This window comes from Arvicanthis niloticus, chromosome 1 (assembly GCF_011762505.2).
Source record: "Arvicanthis niloticus isolate mArvNil1 chromosome 1, mArvNil1.pat.X, whole genome shotgun sequence".
NCBI classification, from domain to species: Eukaryota; Metazoa; Chordata; class Mammalia; order Rodentia; family Muridae; genus Arvicanthis; species Arvicanthis niloticus.
In genome coordinates this window covers 126886532-126906969 of record NC_047658.1, presented here as the reverse complement: position 1 = coordinate 126906969, position 20438 = coordinate 126886532, and the positions used below count along the sequence as shown (strand labels likewise).

The following is a 20438-nucleotide window of genomic DNA, read 5'->3' as shown; positions in this document are numbered from 1 at the left end:
TTGTCTTTTTAACTCAGCAGACTACGGAATACTTACTGGGTGGATCTAATGAACGGCCACAAAATAACAACAGTATCTTAATGTATTTTCCTTCCCTGAGAGCAGAGCTCCATGTCCACCTCACGGTGGAAACGTTAGATCAAAACCAGAAGTGACTGATTCCAGGCTAAGGGGCAGGCAACCAGAGTTCCAGTCCTGGCTCTATAGTTTACAATGTTAAGTAGAGCAAGACCCCAGATCTCTAATCTTTGGAAGGGATAAAGCATACTTTGGGGTCACAGAGATCTCATAAAAAAGACAATACCAGACAAGTGCCCCACTAAGTCTCTGCTACAGTTATTGTTATAAGCCCTGTGCTTAGTTACCTTCAAATAAGTGCCAGGAGCCCACCAGCGTTTTCATTTTACTTGTGGTAAACATACAATGAAATGTTGGCTGTTCTAATGGCTTATAACATGCATTTGGGGAAGAAGTGATGTCACACAACGATAAACCTGAGACGTTACGTTTATGTGTCAGTGGTTTTGCCTGTGGTAGAAAATTAAGCTGTTGATGTCCCAACCAAGAAATACCAATAGTTGGACTCGGACTCACCCACTATATTTTTGTCCTTATTACATTGAAGATACTTTGTAAACATTTCATTTTCAAAAAAGTCTTAAAAGGGGAAAAAATCCAGTTTTACTGCAAAAACAGAACCCCCAAAGGCAATACACTGCTTCTCAAGAAACCTGTGGTAACTTCATGATAGAACTGAAGATCCACTTCAGGAAGTCATTTCCAGGGTTTTGTGGCTCACCCATTTCCCTGCTACTTATTCATTCACAACTCCTGGAGATGTCCTTTGTATTCAGGGGCCTCTAATCTTTTAAAAAGGTGTGTCAAAACAAAATAACATACTATCTAATATCCAAGTTCTTGGTGTAGTATTGGTTTAGATCATATTTAAATCCCAATGGAATAAAATCTTGGGATTACTAAACAATCATACATTAAAAAAAAGAAGCTCTCATGCTTTATTTATGACTTATCATCAATAGAAATTATAATAAGCATAATACAGCCAAAACCATTGGCTGTGAGATCCTATGGACCACCGCGTCCCCTTTCTGGCCCTCATTCCATTTTTCCTATGAGCTGAGAGAATGAACTTGATAATCTCATGTTTTATCATGGCTTTCTGTGGAGGCACTGACACCCAAAGAGGATTTTTCATAATTATTTCAAGACATCACTAGTCTTTACAGATCTCTCCATGTGCTCTAAATTTTCATCAGACTTTAAGGGTGAAATTAGAATTGTCCTGTGAGCACTCTCAAATGTAACAGACTCTTAAACCTGAATAGGGGCTCTGTTCAGATTTCGCTAAAACAGCAATGCCACCTAGTGGACACAAACCCATTCCACTAAGTGTGTGTGATTACAAGACCACAGTAGGGTGGTGGATGCCTTCCTTGTCTTAATACGCTATCTAAAACTTGCCATTCATGTCACTAAAACACTAAGTCCATAACAGCATCATTATGGGAGGAGGGGACAGAGAGTGCTTATGGTCTCTGGTTCACAGTCAAGCTGCAACTTTTCATTTTGGGCAAGTTACCTGACATCGGAGTCTCAGCTCTCAACCTGGACCAGTAATAGTCATTGTGTTTATGCTTATATACTGTGTAAGGAGATCATTGAGTTGATATTTACAACTTCTCAATATACATAACTTTCCATGCCTAAGAAATCACTATAACAATGTGATTGACGTTGTAATTATAACGTAATTAGATCCCTAGCCATTTCTGACAGTATAATCACCTTTTATTAAGTTTTCATCATACTAAATGATACGCTACCTTTTAATTTTTATAGCACTCTTGTGAATAACTGTATACCCATTTTACAGAAAAAAAATTTGAGGCTTAGTGGTTATAGCCTTGGTGAAACTAAAGAAGAAATTTGAGTCATAGGTCTAAGAAATCAAAAGCCACCTTTTTAGATATGATATTTTCTACTGCCAAACACTGATAACACTCAGAAGCTCATTGTCATTACTACCAAAAAGTATGTCTGGCTCTTGGTGCCTGACATTGTTCTAGGTGACACTAAATAAAATTCACAGAGTTTTCTGTGAATATTTTGTCTTGATTTAATCATTAGGCATCTGAACCACTTTTTTTGCTGGCATGCTATCATTAAAAAAATTCCTGTACAGACAAAAGCGAAAATCTGGGTTTAGCCACATTTTAAATAATGAATTCAAGACTCTGGCACACTAAGAAATTTGTGAGCACCACATTTGGCTACTGATTGTGACTGTTCCCTCTGGTTTCTGAAAGGGTAAAGGACATACAGTCCTGCCATCAGTCTGAGATCAGTCCTTCTGAGTACATCTTTCTTTTAAAGCAAGTTTTAGATTTGTGTGTTCAACAAATCCTCGCAGCTTTGGAATGTTTAATTAAAATTAACTTGCAAACTGTAACATAACAGTCTAGACAACTCTGTATAAATCACCAAGACAATGATGTAAGTGTTAATAAAGTCAGGAATAAGCCCAAACCAAGTCCATCCTTCTCCAGGGGGGTCAAGAGAACCCACACTTCCTGGGATAAGGATCCTGGTGCTAATACTTTCTGTTTAGAGGAAAATGTAAAAATCTTTCACGTGTTTCAGTCAGCGAGATGCTCACCTCCTGCTTCAGATCAACAGTGAGGAAGCCGCTAGATGAGGTTAAGAGTGAGAAATGGGAATGTGTTCCCTAAGACACAGAGTTAGTTAACCAGTAAAGATTAACTCTAACTGAAGCAACTTGATTTACTACCATAGACTTCCATGCATGCTCTGAAGGATCTCTTTTTGCAATATTCCAATCACTAGTAATAAGCAAAATGTGGTTTCTACCCTTGCCATCTAAGTGGCATGTGTCAAAAGAAATTTTTACAATTCGGAATAGAATAGACTGGCTATCAGCAGTGATGCACCAGCCTAGCGTGCATAAGACTTTTAGATCTATCTCCAGCATGCTAAACTAAGTACATTAATTTCTAAAACTGTCGTAGAATCTAAGTCCTAGGTGATCCTAGATGTGAAGGTCTGGGAGCTGGTGAGTATCAGTTACTCAGACCTCTTCTTATCAGAAAACTTTTTTATTCCCAGAATCTTGAGGCTGGAAAGCAAAACACAGTTAAGAGAACAGAAACAACAAAGAATATTTCAGAAATATATCCCTGGGCTTTTCAGAATCCCAAGGGAAAAAGAAGTCATGAAATAAGAAGAAACTGGAAGTCAACCGCAAATTAATATTTAGGCCTCAGTATTGACAGGGCTTGGCTGGAAATTTACTTCGAGCTGGCATGATGGATGTGTTATGTCTCTGGGAATAAAATTTTGCGTGGTTGGTGATAGAGAAGGGAAGCTAGGCAAAAGATTCTCAGCAAGTGAGCAGAAAAGAAAATGGAACCATTGGCTTTTGCTTCCCACCAGAGCTCTCTGATACTCTGGGGATGCTGCAAGATTACATCTCAATAAAGCTCACTTAAGCCAAAAGGTGATTGACAAGGGATCTAACAGGTTCCAGACAAGACAGTTCAAGGAGTCAGACAATATTTTTAAAAGGATAGAGAAAATTAATATATACGCATGCATATATGTGAATGCATATGTGTATACATCCTTAACTTCGCTGTAATGCTGAGAGGGATAGTGTGCCTTCCATACTGGGTCTTCCCTCCAGATATAGACAAGGGAATATGAACTCACTGGTCTCATTGCTTCCTCATAGTGTTAACATGGATTTATTCTCATATTCCTTTTTGTGTTCTATTCATGGAGTCTGGAGTTTAAAGTAACAAACACAGAAATAACCCTCATTTTAGATGTGTCTATTACATAACTGAGTATGATATGAATAGTTAAAGAGGACTACGTGAGGAGACATAAAAGTGATCTAGTCTCAGTAATGAACGGCTTTATACTGTTAAGGCTGCAGAGCCACTCAAAGGATTTACTGGGGGTGCTTTATTTTGCAAATTTTTCTGTAAGTTTCAAATGTTGACTTTAAGAGTTAAATAGATACTGTGGACTTAAAGCAGATCTTTTGAATGGTATAGACTTTTCTAGGTAGGTATCTTATAGCTGCTGTTATTTAACTTCCTGTGGGGGGTATGATACGGAGAACACAAGCTACAGCTTCTGAAGTGTCTTTGTCCTCTAATAGCATCTGCACAAATACAAGCAACAGTCAGTTTAGAGTATCAGTCTAGTAGGTCATTAACACAAATAGAATACTAAATTTATCAGAGAAAGCATTCAAATGATCTGCAGAAAAGAAATTACAGTTGGCTATGGTTAAGCCTTTCTTAGCCTGAAGGAAGACATTTTGTAAATGTCCCATAACCCCCTCCCCCACACTCACTCCAGCCACAGACTCTGCGGGCATTTAGAGAAAGTCCTAAGATTTGCAATCACAGGACAGTCTTCTATCCTTGTAGGCTTGTTTCAAGTGTTCCTCTTTGTGCAGCTCCGTCTCCTCGTCTGAAAAGTAAGGCAACTAAACAAAATGACCTCAAAGGGTCATGGGTTCTTTTCACTTTCCAGAGAGCTTTGACAATGCACACAGACAACCTTTGTTTCAACCACTGCAACAGGAAAAGCACAGAAGAGTGGCAAGGAGGGACTTCTGAGCCACTGTGCACTCTGCAACAGTGCTGAATAGCACGGCTGCGGCAATAGCCAGCAAGCTCCTCCTCAGAGCCCAGGAAACCCTTTTCTGGGCTTCCACTTGGTGATGTGACCATTACCAAAACAAAGCCAAGTACCACTTACTTTTCTCCATCTACTACCCCCCCCAAAAAAAAAACCATAAAACTAAGAAAATAATATCAAAAAAAGTCAGAGGTGAAAAGAGACGTCTGAGGAACTAGATGGTGTGGCCAGTTCCAATACCTTTATGCTTACGCACAATGGAAGTATCCAGTGAGCAGCTGTGCAACAGCAGCTTCAGGAAAAACCCACCTGTCCTCAATGGCCCGCTCCAGGAGGGTCACTTCCAAAGCTCTCTTGAAGGAAAAGTATATATGATCATGAAGTAAAAGAAAGTGTGCTCTTCACTACTGAGGAAAAGCCACCCAGGCCACTGGCAAGAGACATAGTTAGCCCCTACGATACTTTAACATCCCCCTGTTCTTTCATCACTCACAGATTATCTCCTAACATCTGCTTAGTTCAAGCATTCTATCTTCTATTCGAAGAAAGAACATGAACTGACCTAATCAACCTGATTGGCCACATACTCTTGAGCTGCTGACTGTGATTAGAATTGATTCTAACTGGTGTGTGGCCATAAATTATTTCAGATGGTACTTAGGACACGGGACTCTATAGCTGTTCTTAATGATCAGTCAAATCTGCCTTTATAGATATCTTTAATAAATCCTCCCCTGAATGCTACTAATATCATCTAGTGGTGATGCTGAGGTTACCTGCCACCACACTTAGGGGCATGATTTCCCATAATCCAGAAAGCACACAAACCACTTTGAGAGTAGGAAGGCTCTAAGCAAATATTAAGGTTCCTCTGGACTACAATCAACGCAAACACGCATGCTCAGTTTAAGTGCTTATGAACGTACACATCTATTTATAGTATAGAAATGTTCATACCACTCTTAATGCAGCTTTCCTAACATGCTAACACTCACTAGAGTAAGAAAATCTTCTAACATACCTTTTCAATTTTGAGTTGAAACTGTGAAAAATTGATCTTTGGTGGAATTCCCCTAGAGATACTATTTTAGGATTAATTCTTGACTCAGGATTCAAAACTTCATAAGAAGATTCAAAAATCTGCTGGCAAGGGGGGAAGGGAGCATCAAAGCTGTGAGAAAGGCAATTCTATTTTATACACTCGATTTCAAAAGACATCGTAGATGTGAAATGTTCCATAGTAAGGAAAGGGAGTGATTTCAGGAAGGTCTTCTTTGGTTTATAGAAAGGGATGCTAGGACCTACAAGGTGACGTTTGACATGGATTTTGCTGACAGTACCACCCAGAATTGTGTTTCCAAGCACTGTGCTGCAGCAAGCCACATTTACACCTTACTTCAAGCCTTGACCTTGGTTCTATCGCTTATTATAAAGGCACAAATTTTGCTCTGTTTTCAATTATCCATTTTTTTAATGAGCTAGTTAAAGTGGCCATAGAACCAAGAAATGTCTATTGATTATCAGATTAATGGAGATCAGAACACTTTGGGACAACTAGCCTAGCCCATGGTTATCTACCAACTAGAAGAGGTTTTATTTCTGTGATGGTTAACATACAGAGAAACCTGTAGAATTGGAAAATTTTTAATTTTCTTTCTTTAATTTGGGGTGTAAGCTTTCTTTTGATGGCATGTTCTTAATACTAAGGAGGAAAAAAATTTTGCTGTTTAAACTTGAACCCTGGCTACGAGGCCTAGAAAGACTTATTTTGTATGTAAGAAATCATTAGGTTGCTTTGTAAGCAGGTTGTTCAAACATTTTGGTTAGTTTGGTTCTGGACTCCTTAAGAAGCACTAATCTGAACCAGCTAATTAAATAAATTATTTAAACAATCAAGATACTTTATTAAGATTTGTGTTAAGTATTTGAAAATATAAATGTGATCTTCAAAGGTTACCTCTAAATTATTTTTTTTCCAAAGGTCAGAAATGTATTGACTAGACTTCCAAAACTGCAGTGAGAAAGGGAGGGGGGTTGCTTCCATCTAAATTAACAATCAATCCATATGTCAACAAAATTCAGATAATAAACATCAATCCTGGTGGTGGCCCTAAGCAATTTTTATAATTAGATTCCATCATCTGTGATCCTCTAACCGTCCTCTGGGCAGGATGGGGAGGTGCAGTTCTTAAAGGGGAATAAGGAAGGATTCTGTCCGGCTTTGTACTCCATTGTCTGTGTCTGTCATGTCAGAATTCCCTGTGCCTTTAAAGCTAGGATCTGTACTGTCTTTAGCTCAGTAGGATGCATCTTGCATGAGTCAAACAGAACAAAATGTGCCAGGGAGCCTCACAGATTCAAGTTACTCAACACCAAAGACGGTGTCACTGTGGCTAAACTTTCCTACGAATGGATCCAGGACAGTAAGAGATTCACTGACTTTCTCAAAAGCATAAACAAGAAGTTACAAAGGGCTTGTATTCGACTTCCCCATCTTCAAATACAGCTCCCACAATGCTGGATACTGTAGGACACTTAAGCGCTCCCATCTCTCCCCATTGTTCTGTGGAGGAGGTCTTTTACTTTGAAAGTTAATTTTGAAATGGAATGTTTTCATAATAGATTCTTTCTCAATGTTTCCAACCAGTTTCAAGAAAGAAAACTTGAATTTCCCAAAAGTTACACATGCACTGTTGAAATAAAACAAAGGATGCGTGATCCAAAGCAGCTTTCAACCAGCCAACAATGAGAAAGCATCCTCTTAGGTAGTTGATTTGTTTTTGCTGGGTTTTTTTTAATCAGTACAGCTTAAATACAGATGCTTACATGTGCTCTTTTGATTCATCTAAATGTCTCCCCTTCTCACATTCTGCCAAAATGCTGTGATATGTGGTATGGTTTTTCCGAATATAAAGAAAATATTAAGAATTCTAATTCTCTCCACTCACCCTTTGGCACATGTTATCACTGCCTACATTAATCTGATTTATTCTATTTTCACTCTTTCATATTTGTGTTTTGTCATGCTTTTAGCACTTTATAACTGGGCTATAAACTACAAACTATAAAATAATATAACTTCGTATTTTGTTAACATATTATTTTTCTAAAAACTCTATGAACATCTTTTGGTGCTGGTCTACATAGAGTAAAAATGAAATCAATTTTGCTACTCTCTGATATGAGCTGACAATAGAAGCCCCATGAAAAGCAAACTCAAAGCTCTTCTGACTCATTGGGGAGAGCGATGACTGCCGGACAACGGACTGAGCCAATAAACAACACATAGGTTATTGTTGCCAGCAATTCCCACTGACAAGAATACAAACCATAAATGCTAAGGCTGCTACTTCTTTAAAGGCAAATGGATCACTAATGCATTGACCATGTAGGGTTCAGGGTTACTGATAATGGTTTAATTCTATTCATGCTAAAGGTCATGTATTCCAACTAGAAATTCAAAGTATCAGAAAGGTCTTAACTGACATGGTCTCTTCTGACACAACCATTGATAGAACTCACTGCACTATTAAACTACAGAAAGGTATACAGTTACATTAAACTACAGAAAGGTATAAAGTGTAATTCACTGACAAAAAGCAAAATGTGCACTTGGTTAAGTGCTTTGCCTTTCAGCCAGCTGGTTTAATATATTATAGTATATTACAGTATAGTTGCTGCCTCGAAGTATGGAGCCTGGCAAACCTTGATATGATGAAACCTAACAGAGGGGCTTAAACCTGCTGTCAGAGAGTCCGTAGAGATAGACTGACATTAATTCAAAGTGAATCCCCTAAGCATCCCACATTCACACAAGGAATATAAACTAACAGACTTCTCAGCCCTTCTCTAGATCCTTAAGGTAAATGGCAATTTAAAAATCCACTAATCATTTTGATTGAGGCTAACATATAATATTTTAGAAAAATATTTCCAAACTTGTTTTTTAAAGAAAAAAAAATCTCTTATAAAAGTTCACCGAGAAGAACCCGTCTCTTCTCTTGAGGGGTAAGTTCAGATGTCAGCCCTCCAGAGCCACATAGAGTCTCCACAGCAGTCTTCTCTACTCCGTGAAGTTAGGCCTGGATGCTCCTAGTAATAACACTAATAGCAGCCATTTTTAAAGATAAGCTCGACTCTCAAGCTCCTAATGAAACCACCTGTGGGATGTGGGATGTGGGATGTGGGACCCACGACTGAGACAGTGTAGCCTTTGGAGAGCACCATTTGCTGAATTCTAGTGAGAGCTAAAATAAGCCACTTTGGTGAAGAGGGGAAAAAAAAAAAAAAACCCTGCTGAGTGGTTGGAATCAGAGCTGCAGAAGGTCATTTGCTATTTTAGGAGCTGCAAGCTGGTCCCCGTTTTATAACATCACAGCTACAAACATGAAATTGTCACCTTGCCTGTCAGTTCTCTTCCCTGCTGAAGCAGAGGTGGCCTGCTTCGCATTGAACCTGGCCACGGGTGGCTTGTTTCTAAACTTTGCTATACTGTTGACTTGGTATGCAAGAAAAGTTATTTCCCATGCGTTTCTGTAATTTTGCTTCAAAATAGTTTTCATACATCTTTCTGTGGCAGCCAGTCTAACTGACCTTGAAAACTCCATCTAGCTGTGTCCCATCCCAGCATCTCCCAGCATCCCACCCATGCCATGCTGAAAGTGCCTTAAAGAGGATTCCTTTCTCACTTTGACTCATTGACTACATTACAAAGAGAAGTACTCACAATGGACAAGAAGTGTGGAAGCCAGAGAGAAAAGGGAAAGAGACACACACAGAGAGATGCAGACAAAGACCCAAAAGAGAAAGACTGAGTGACAGAGAGACTGAGTGACAGAGACAGGGACAGGGAGAGAGACTTGTAGGATTATTTAGGCAAAAACCATTTGGGAATGGAGGAAGGAGGTTAGCTCCAGCCCCAGGCTTCAGTAATGATTGCAAACACTACAGAGAATTACCATCAATTTTATTCCATTTTTCCCCCTCAAATTTTTAATTTTTCTTTTCTTACTGTCCACGTCATACATAGAGTTAAGATTACCCTTAAAACTTTTGGGGAAGTGTGACGATTTAGTGATAATTGTTTTATATCTTTTCACCAAAAATGACAGAGAATTTTCATGGATTATTATCTCCTGTGAATTACCCATTGTAATTTTTTGTCTCACACAGTTAAATTCATTTAGGAACTTACAAGTTCTATTGACTAATTTTCAAACATGGATTCAAATAAGCTTCTCTAAGAAAAGAATCCAGACTACAATCTAAACCTACATGTAATTTCACTGAAAGGAAAAGAAAAATGTATGTTCATCAACACAGAAGGCAAAGAGGGTATTCTATAAATTTAATAAATGCAAAATAAGGAACATGGGCTTAATATTAACCTGTAATTATACTCCCCAGTTTTTCTGGCCTGAGGTAGAATCAGCATTGTTCCTTCTTGTAACTGAGAGTAGAAGACAGGATTGAACATATTATATGTGTTTCTCATTCTTTAACACCATTTTACTAGCAATTAAAGCAACTTCCAACCCCTTGGTGAACTGAGCAACCTCTGCTTTACTGAGCATGTGTAACAGGGTCTTTGCAGAGTGTTTGCAGCTGTCCTTAGAAGTCCCTTTTCCAGCACTGATGAATCACCTTCCTCCTCCAGATCTCAGAAAGCACAGGCTCCATGTGCCCCACCTCTAGACATGGCAGAGTTTGTCATATTCCTGTTGAACTCATTATTCCAGCACAGCTCATGCCAACTCCTCTTTCAACATGTACCATCTTCAGCCCAAGCTAGTTAAAGTAACCAATAAAAGCCACCTGCTGAGAAGTAGCTGCAATCCAAGTCAGGGTACCAGATGAAGGGTGTGTGATTGCCCAGTAAGATTCCATTGCCTCTGTTCTTTCTCCTCTGACTCCTTTGTCTGGACTTTCTCCTGTGGCTGGTCCCCAGAGGGACTGCATTTGCTATTACCTTTTCTTTTTCTTTTTTTCAGGCAGGGACTCTTGAAGCTCCTTTGGCTCCCAGCAGGAACTTAGCATACTGCACTCACTGTCTCTCCTTTGTCCTTTCTTTTTGAGTCCTTTTCACGACTGCAGAGTCTCAGTCCAAAAAAACTATCTTGCTCTGATGTTCAAGCATCTTTCTAAGGGACAGACCGAGCCCTCTGGCCATACTCTTTTTAAGACCGAGAATAGTTTTGCCCTGTGCTTTACTGACCTGAGCCCTGAAAGGACCAAGTTAATTTCTCCATACAGTCCTACCTCACACTGCAGTGGTAGCCTCCACTGTCACCTGTAAGCCGTATGTTCAAAAGACATTTGACTTATTTCTCAGCACAGGAATGTGGAAAATCATCATCTGTTTATAATGTTCACTTCTCCCTGTTCTAAATGTGTAAGCTTTAAGGTTATCAAACAAAAAGATCAAGCTTAGCTTTCTCAAGTCTTTTGGGAATCAAGGGAGGAACAAAGGGATGTTTGGGTGGTTCTTTGATGGAGGATGATGGATATATTTATGTAAGGGTGTGTGGACTCTTTCAAACCTATGTAAATAAATCAACAACAGCTAAGCTTCTGCTATTGTTAAGGTTTCATGTTTTATTACCTTGTGTTCTGGTCCTGTGTATTTTCTTTCAGAATTGGCTGGCACCTAAACTAACTAGCCTTCTCTAGCATGACCTAGTCCAAAATATCTTTTATCTTACCTACATTTTTAAAACAACCTGATTCTGCTCACACACTCCCTAACACACCTCCTCTTTGCCACAGCTGAGATCACCTTTCTGGACCAAAAGTCTAATCCTGTCCCCTTCCTCCTTCGCAGCATCCTCTGGCTCCCTGCTGACAAAATCTAAAATCTCAGGACAAGTAATGGCTGGACCTTTTTACTCAGCTATTCACGCTACATTTTGTACCCCCATACAGCCTCACTTCTTCCCATCTTCTACACACACTCAGTGTCACAAACATTGGATCTTTAGGAAGAAAAAGGCAGAGCTGACTCCAGAATGGCTTTTGCAAACTCTGGAAACTAGTCCAGAGTTGCCCACTCTTTCTAACCCTTGTTTCTGCAGTAACAACACAAAGACTGAAAAGGGTTGTTTAGGATAAAGAATTAAAGGTTGTACAAGTGTAACAGATAACATCTGAAGTGACCTAGCTTAGTGCACATGTCTAGCTCTGCTTAATATTGTCCCCTCTACCTGCATGCATCGTATAATAATACATCTTACCCTCTTCCATGTCACAAACCACTATTCATCCCTCAGACTGCATATTCCCTTCTTTCTCCCAAATCTTCCCCAGATAGAACTGAGTACTTTCTTCTTGAAGATTCTCCACTAAGGGCATTTATTACATAAATTCTAAAAGATAAAAATCGATGTCTTTTTTTTTCATCTATACCTTGACCTGATATATAGCAGGGTTTTTTTTTAAGTATCTGTTGAGTGAACATATAATAGTATTGTTTTCCAGTTCTTGAAAAGTTTAGAGTATTGAAGGGTCTGAGACAGTTTCATAACAATAACCACACTATGAGCCTGGCTAGAATCAGGAGTCAACAGCAGGAGGGAGAATCACAGTATGACACACAAGCCCTATTGCAGGAAGCCACAGAAAGGCAGAAAAGCCTTTACCACAAGTGCACAAGCAGTCAAGTCCCGACGTGAGTGTACAATTAAACTCCAATCTTCTTAGCTCTTCCACATACTGACTCCTCTCCGATATTCTTTAAAACTACAAGTGGCAAGTGACAGAAGACCAGAGGATTCTTAAACTTGGGTCCATAGTTCCAAGTAGATAACCTGGAGGAGGAGACCATCAGTTACACTGCAATTCTGAGTAGCAGTTCTAGTTTTGCTTATAAACCCTGAAGCCTGTGAGTCACCACCAAATCAGCATACCTTTGAAGATGAAAATAAGCCACTCTAGGTCTGAAAACTGTAAAGCTTTCCAGTTAGGTTTTCATTGCATAACTACTGGAGAACAGATATCTATTTTTATAATATAAATAATTAGACTTCCCAAATGAAATTGAAAAATAATGAACCATGACTTACCAATCTATTTTAATATAATGTAGAGAGTAATTCTCACCCTTCTTTATAACATAGGAGGGTATTCAATAAACTTTGAATATAAGATTTTATAAGTAAAGGATTTTGTAGTATAGTATGCTAAAAGGCTAGAAACGTCAAGGTTGACGCCAACAGAATATGATCAGCATCATAAGTTAGCATTTTGTAGTGTCTTTATCTCTGTCCCCTTACAGTTCTGGTTTGGGAATCTCAAACATGTATTGAAATGTCTCCCCTCAATAGTACTAACTGAAATATTAAATAACTCTCTTTTGCCTCCATCCAACTCTTCACACGGCTTCCTCAGTAAGAAATCACAAAGAATGTTCTCCCCGAGATCACTGTAGCTACCAGTTACTCAGAGGCCCCAATGTGCTGATTAGCTAAGGAGAATTTCATTTTAGAAAGTTTGTTAGAAGCATAGCTTATATTTTTTTATCTCCGGTGTCACTGAAACTCAACTAACTTCACACCATATACACCAGAAACACAGCAAGGGACAAATGGAGCACTGACATATGACTTGAAGACCTATCCTCGAGAACTAAAGTGAAACCATTTAGAATAAAAACAAGCTTGCATTTCCAAAAGCACCTAACACACATGAACACTTCTACAAAAACAGTAGGTACCAGACAGACATGATCCTCTTCATGTGCATTCCATGTACTCCACATTACAGGTTTCCTCTTTTGCATGTATTCAAACAGCATGTGGATCTACAGAGAGGCTCCAGTGAGCTCCATCTGACACAGTGACTCCTAGCTGCTCTTCAGGGGAGCATTCCCGTCCTGTTCCATCACTCAGCCAAAGCCAAAAAAGACAGCGACTTAACACAGAATATAAACTACAGCTTACTGGAGACAGACAGACCGAACATCTGTCACTTCCCTTTGTTGATAAGATCATTTCCTTATTTATAACTTTTTCACAAAGGTTTCATCGAATGAAAAAAAATTATAAGATTGAATCTGATGGCTGTATGAACGAAGGTCGTTAGTTACCACTCACAGGCCAATGTTATTTCATCTCTACCCGACTCTGTTGGGTGTAAGAGATATTCATAGCACCAAATGCAGATGGAAATGCATGTCATTGGGTGTTTTGTGTTTCTAATAATGTACAGAGTAACCATGTTTTCCTAATAATGTACAAAGTAAACAAATTAGGTGTTTGCTTTCTCTTCTCTACATTTCTTCTCTTTCTTTTTCATTATATTATTTCATCCTGTTCTTAAGAATGAGCACAAACATGTATACTTAATGCCCTCCTTTTGATATCAAATATGATTGCAGTGATTTTTTTTTTCAAAACATTTTTGAGTGTTTGGGATGTGTGTTAAACCGTTTAGAGATTGTCGGCCAAAAATCGAACAATGGGGTAATTTAATATGTGTTTTAAGGGCAAACAGTTATTTGCATGCTTTACAACTTGCAAGACACCAAAGCTATAATCAAAGAGGGAGAGGAGAAACTTTTGACCGAAAGACAATAAAGAGTTTGGATGTTTTAAAGTAAGAGGTGGAGTTCAGATGTTCTCATATGACTGTGCTCATTACCAGCTGTGTTCTTACGGACCATCTTGTAGAAAAATATTTAAATCACAACAACCTCAAATTGATGATTCTTTTTCTCACAGATCGAATTGCACAGAACATCATTAAGTCCCATTTGGAGACATGTCAGTACACAATGGAAGAGCTACATCAGTTGGCATGGCAGACCCACACCTACGAGGAAATAAAGGCATATCAAAGCAAGGTACTCCAAGAACCATGGGGAACAGAGTGTCACTGTGGTTGCCCATGTCTGGTTTCTTCATCTCAGCACTAATGACATTTTACACCTAAGCCTTCTTAGCTGTTGGGTTACTTCGTGTATCATACAAGCCATTCACTGCCTCTCCAGTTTCTCCTGAGTGAGAGAATCTACAAAAGACCAACCTCCACAAAGTTGTGGAAAACAAAAAATGTCTGCTTGTTACCAAAAGTTCTCTAGAAGGCAAGCTGCCCTGATTGAAAGCTATGCCCCGGTTTAATGACCAGGGAGTTAGTACCCTTATCAGGTGTTTTGGGACTTCTCGTGGTAGCTATGGCTTAAGCCGGGCAGCAGATGATATTAAATTGATCATTGCAAAATGGTGCCCAAAGGTGATTAAACAAAAACAGGGAACAAAGCATTCTGCATTTATACTCTTGCCCAGCATTCTGGACAATAGTGCTACAGCAGAGTAATCCACCCCGCACCATCAGTGATAAGCCTGTCTCTCTGGGTACACTAGACAGGTGTAAGGGATGGAGTTGCTCCTGGAGGCTCAGGATTTGTGTCACTTGACTTCAGGACCGAGGTTGGCAACCACAAGATCTACCAGTTGGTAGAAAATTTAGCAAAATAAATGTGTTTATCGAAACATATGATTTAGACAACATGTTGATCTAATTCTTGCTATTTTTACCTAATTACAAAAGCAGACATAAGATTCACAAAAAGCACACTTCACAGTCACATAGATTTAGTTTCTTAGTTCAAAAAAAAAAAAAAAAAAAAAACCACAAGTATTAAAATATATTTGAGGTTCTCTATTACTTATTAGAGTGACCTGATTTGAACCCATCTTTCCTATGGAACTTCTTTTATACAAAACAAAACAAACAAACCAATTTGTAACTCAAGTTTGGTGGCTTCTGCCTATAATTCTGGCACTTGGGAGGGCAGGACAGAAGGATCTAATGAATCTGAAGCCCCCTTGAGCTCTGTATTTTCTTCTAGGACAGCGTGGGCTACACAGTGAAACTCTCCCCTCCCCCATAAAAAAAAATCAGGATTTTTTTTCTTAAATTCGAGAGAAAGAATATAACATAAAAATATTATGTTAAGTGTCCACCAGGTTCTCAGAAAGACCCATGTTGGATTATGGTGGGTGCTAGGATAAAATCACTCACTATTCCTGAATATAGACTTTGTTTTTAGCTAGCGAACTAAGACTGAGTGTGTTGCCGTAAGAGATGGAGAAAATAGTAAAGAAAAATATTTATTTTACATCCTATAAACATTGTTTCTCCTAGTTTAGTTTTGGTACTTTTATGGTTAAGAACAGTGGAATTCAGTAATCCAAAGAGAAAGAGAGAAAAATATCACTTCCCATCTTGGGTGGCAGTGACAAGTGAGGCGGGGCATGCACATTTTATCATCTCCTTGGAAGGTGGTGGGTTCAAGGGCTGTATCCTCTCTGCTTCAGTCCAGGGAGGCTCTGTGGCAGCAATGTGCCATCCAGATCACCCACGCCATCCAGTACGTGGTGGAGTTCGCAAAGCGGATAACAGGCTTCATGGAGCTGTGTCAGAACGATCAGATCTTACTTCTGAAGTCAGGTGAGCCTTGTGACTTGTGAGGGCCTGTTTCAGACAGGGGCTGTTTGGCCCTCAGCACTCCGAGGGTCCTAGAAAACCCTGCTTCCACAGGTAGGTCGTTTTGCCACCCACACAGTTACCTAACTCCCTAAGGAAACTCAGTAATAAAAGTGCCCTGATATCCGTTCATTTCCCCCTTTGAAGTCAAATACAATTTTGCTTATTGAAAAGTAGAGCTATTAATTGCGGGGGCTGAGATGCTCAGCTTGACAGGCAGTGAAAGTAATTAGCATGTCAAGGTGGCTAAATTGCTGAGCTGGCGCTAAAACCAGCTCCATGCCTCCTGCAAGAGAACAAAAACATCCAAGCTGGCTGAGCTCAGCCTCTGTGGTCACTTCCAATCATTTTAATGAGAATAGCCTGCAGCCTGGACCTACTGGAAGAAACTCCTCTGTGTTGGGATCCTTCCTTCTTCTCTGATGCTCTCTTTAACACACAGGAAATACTGAAGATGTTGTTGCCTTACCAAAAAAAAAAAAAAAAAAAAAAAAAAAAAAAAAGTACTTGTGTCTTTCTTTCTTGGATCTTTCTTGGATCCTTTTGAAAAGAAAGCTGGAACACAGTAGCATTTGGGTTCATGTTCCTGGACTCATTCACACTGAAAATGACATCCTTTTCCAAATAACACCCTTTTCCCACGTACATATCTCCACATTTACATGTGATGTTTCATTTATTCTTATGAGACTGGTATCATTTCAGACTTGCAGCAAAGATGGTAAAGGTCGGGAAGGGTAAAAGGCTGTGTTCAATATCATAAACCATGATAAAGCTGGAATTTGAACACAGGCCACATAGAGTTGTTATGGTAACATGATGTTGATTTGATTCTTTAACCAAGGATAGAAATGGCCAAAAACTCTGACTCAAGCACTGATTCCAATGTTATTGGTTATGTAACCCTCCTAAAATTTGGTTAATCATTTATTTACTTTGTGCTCAAGGCTATAGTTTATAGAGTTCAGAAGAATGGTTTGTCCCTACTATGCTTATTTTCTTCATGTGAACTGAGACAATTCCCATCAGATCAGGAGAATCCATTTTATTGCTCTCATGAGGGACAGTCTACTGGTGACAGGATGGCATCAGCAAAGGCTCTGTGTTGGGGCTTCAATTGCTGTCCCTGGTTTTTTTGGTTTTTTGTTTTGTTTTGTTTTGTTTTTTTGTTTTTTTTTTTAATGTCTCCACAGATGGCCTTGACGTCCAGACAGTATAGTCACTGGGCTCCAGAAGTCAGAATTCCAAAACACAGCAGGCATTCTTATAATCTCTGACATACCTTAAGAAGTCATTGGGTTATATATACCATCCTCTATCAGTTAATGGTATCATGAAAGCATATCCAGAGTCAAATGTACCAGGCATGACTTCTGCAATAGAGTTTTGGAAGCATATGAAATGGGTGTTATTTTTGTGACTCTCATCAAAAAATAACACCTGACCTGCTTGAAGTATGGCCTTGAACAAACACCTTAAGATGACAGTGTCCTAACCTTTAAAATAAAGAATGGAACTAGAACTTCAAAATAGGAGTTGTATCAAACGTAGCAAAGGAGTATTTAACAGTTCAGAGATGCACTCACCATCACAGACTATGGAATTCAGTCCCTGTAGAGGAGAACTCAGTTCAGTGCATCTGTGAGATTCATATATTACCAATTTGTGGTTGGTATTTGGGGCCACTGAGTTATATGCTCATTCATATCCTGCCTCCTATATAAATGTTGTCTTCAAGTAAAGGTACTTAGCACTTTAAAGCCTCCTGTAATTTCTGTTTATATGAATCTATGTGAAATTCACTTGAAATGGTCATTACCAGCAACAGCGATGATGAGTATAAGGAGCCCACGAAACTGTCTTCCATAGTGCAGATATGCAGTAAATGGTATCTGCTTCCATTGGTGTCAAGATGGCCACACTGGATTAATATATGTACATTATCTCCTGTCTTTATACCCATTGGTTAAAAGTAACGAAAATTCAGTAAAGCACACAAACATTATAAAGTGAGGGTGTAAGGAAAGTACCATAGATGCAGCCAAATCAGCTGTAAAGTTTTCACACAAGAATGTGGGACTCTGGAGTCTCTCACCTTCAAATAGAGCAAAGCTCGCATCTCCAAAACATGGAGAAATTGGACAGCAATAGTCCCTCGGGATATAAATACTTGTTGAGAGGACAAGCAAAGGCAATAGACTAATTGAAGTGTTTATTAAAAAGATAAAGAGATAAAGAGAGTGTGTTCTGTGGGTGTGTGGAGAGGTATGGGGAAGGGGATGTCTCAGCGGGCCCATCTAGGGGCATCTCTTCCCATAAGGGACCAGTCACACACCAGTATAGTATAAAATAGAGTTTATAGAGGGCATGGGGGGGGGGATCCAGGAGGGTAGTGGAGGCAGAGAGAGAGAGAGAGAGAGAGAGAGAGAGAGGTAGAGAGGCGGCAGAGGAGTAGAGAAGTAGAGGCCGGCCATGACCAAGTGGAGAGAGAGGAAGGGGGGGAGGGGACAGAGAGGCAAGAGGGTAAGAGAGAGAGAGTAAGAGAGTAAGAGATTAAGAGATTAAGAGAGAGAGGAGGGGACAAGCAGCCCCTTTTATAGTGGACCAGGCCTGGTGGTTGCCAGGTAACTGTGGGGAGGAGCATACCTGGCTGTTGCCAGGTAACTGTGGAGGTGGAGTTTACACAGAATACTAACACTAATTCATTCAGTAAATGTTATTAAGCACCTACTCTGTGCTGGGAACATTCCTTGGTCCTATACAATCCAAGAATGAATGAAATTATTCCAAAAGCCTATTGCTGCTGTTTCATGTGGCAAAAATTCAAAGGTGAATCTTTCCAGAAGTAACTCTTTTACCAAAACTCATAAACTAGATATGGCTGACACAAGTCCTTCCTGAACTGCTTACAAATTATAAAAGTTCAAAAGCTGGAGTGAAATTTAAAATTAGTCAAAAAAAGAAAAGAAATCTTATTTGCCTTCCATTTTAGCCAGCTTTGATATATATTCTCTTTGTTTCTTTATCAAAATATCAAAAGATATTGATTTCTAAAATTATTACTTTGTGTGTGTGTGTGTGTGTGTGTGTGTGTGTGTGTGTGTGTGTGTGTGTAAAAGTGCCTTCAAAGGCCCAAAGAGAGTATAGGATCTCCTGGAGTTTGAGTTTCCCAACAGAAGCACATGTTCTCAACAGCTGCAATATCTCCCTGGGCCCCTAAAATGATTACCTTTGAAGAAGGAATCTCTTGAAATGTCTTAGGTTGATGGCACATCTCAGAACTTGGGAACTGAGGCTGGAGGATCTTGAGTTTAAAGCTGTCATGGGCTACATAGGAAGATTCTGTATCAAAACAGTAAAATTGTAAAATGTTTCCTGCCTCATATGCACTAAGACCACTTTATTGTAGGGATATATGATATGTACATATACATTTTAATTGTTTTAACTGTATAATACATACTAAGGACCACTTTATTATTGGATAAATGACACACATATATACATTTTTAATTTTTATCTCTGTGTAATATGCACTAAAGACCACTTTATTGTTGGATATGTAATATATGCATATGCATTTTAATTCATTTAGCTCTGTATAGTATCATTAAGGACCTTTTTATTGTTGGATATATGACATACACATGTGCATTTTTAATTCTTTTATCTCATAGGTTGCTTGGAAGTGGTTTTAGTGAGAATGTGCCGTGCCTTCAATCCATTAAACAACACTGTTCTGTTTGAAGGAAAATATGGAGGAATGCAAATGTTCAAAGCCTTAGGTAAGTTTTTCCCTTGGATGACAACACAATTTTACTAAGACCAAAATAGCAAATGATATGCCTTGATTCTTTGGTAGAAGCTAGGATCTCATTATTTGATTGACATTGGACCAGGTGAGTGTCCAGTATTCTACCCAACTCTCTAGTTCCTGTAATTACAGTTCCTAATTAGGAAAGAACCACGCGCCCTATTAAAGTGGCACAACTACAGCCTGTAGACGTAAACAAAATCTGATGCTAAATGAACTGGGTCCACTCTAGATCATTCTTTGTATGACTGCCATGTTTCTTGCTGCTGCTTAACTGCTCTATGATGCGTATCATGCAGACTATTGGTGGTCTACAGGAGCGACCTGTAAGTTTCTTAAATAAATTCATAATCACTGGTCGAGATAGAGCAATAACTATGTGTAATTACCACAAGAGACTGTTGTTGTACTTGTTTCTTACAGAAGACTGTGTGTCTGCCTTTGAACTCGT

At 39.1% G+C, this 20438-nt stretch overlaps 1 protein-coding gene across 2 annotated transcripts in view; it reads left to right on the top strand.

Moving 5' to 3' along the window:
* Positions 1–20438, top strand: part of Rorb (RAR related orphan receptor B) — a 182939-nt gene that overhangs the window by 139940 nt on the left and 22561 nt on the right. For both annotated transcript variants that reach the window (XM_034499334.2, XM_034499333.2), the window contains exons 5-7: positions 14406–14527; positions 16005–16137; positions 19851–19958. In XM_034499334.2, coding sequence (XP_034355225.1) covers positions 14406–14527; positions 16005–16137; positions 19851–19958 — 363 coding nt within the window. The remainder of the gene's footprint in view (positions 1–14405; positions 14528–16004; positions 16138–19850; positions 19959–20438) is intronic.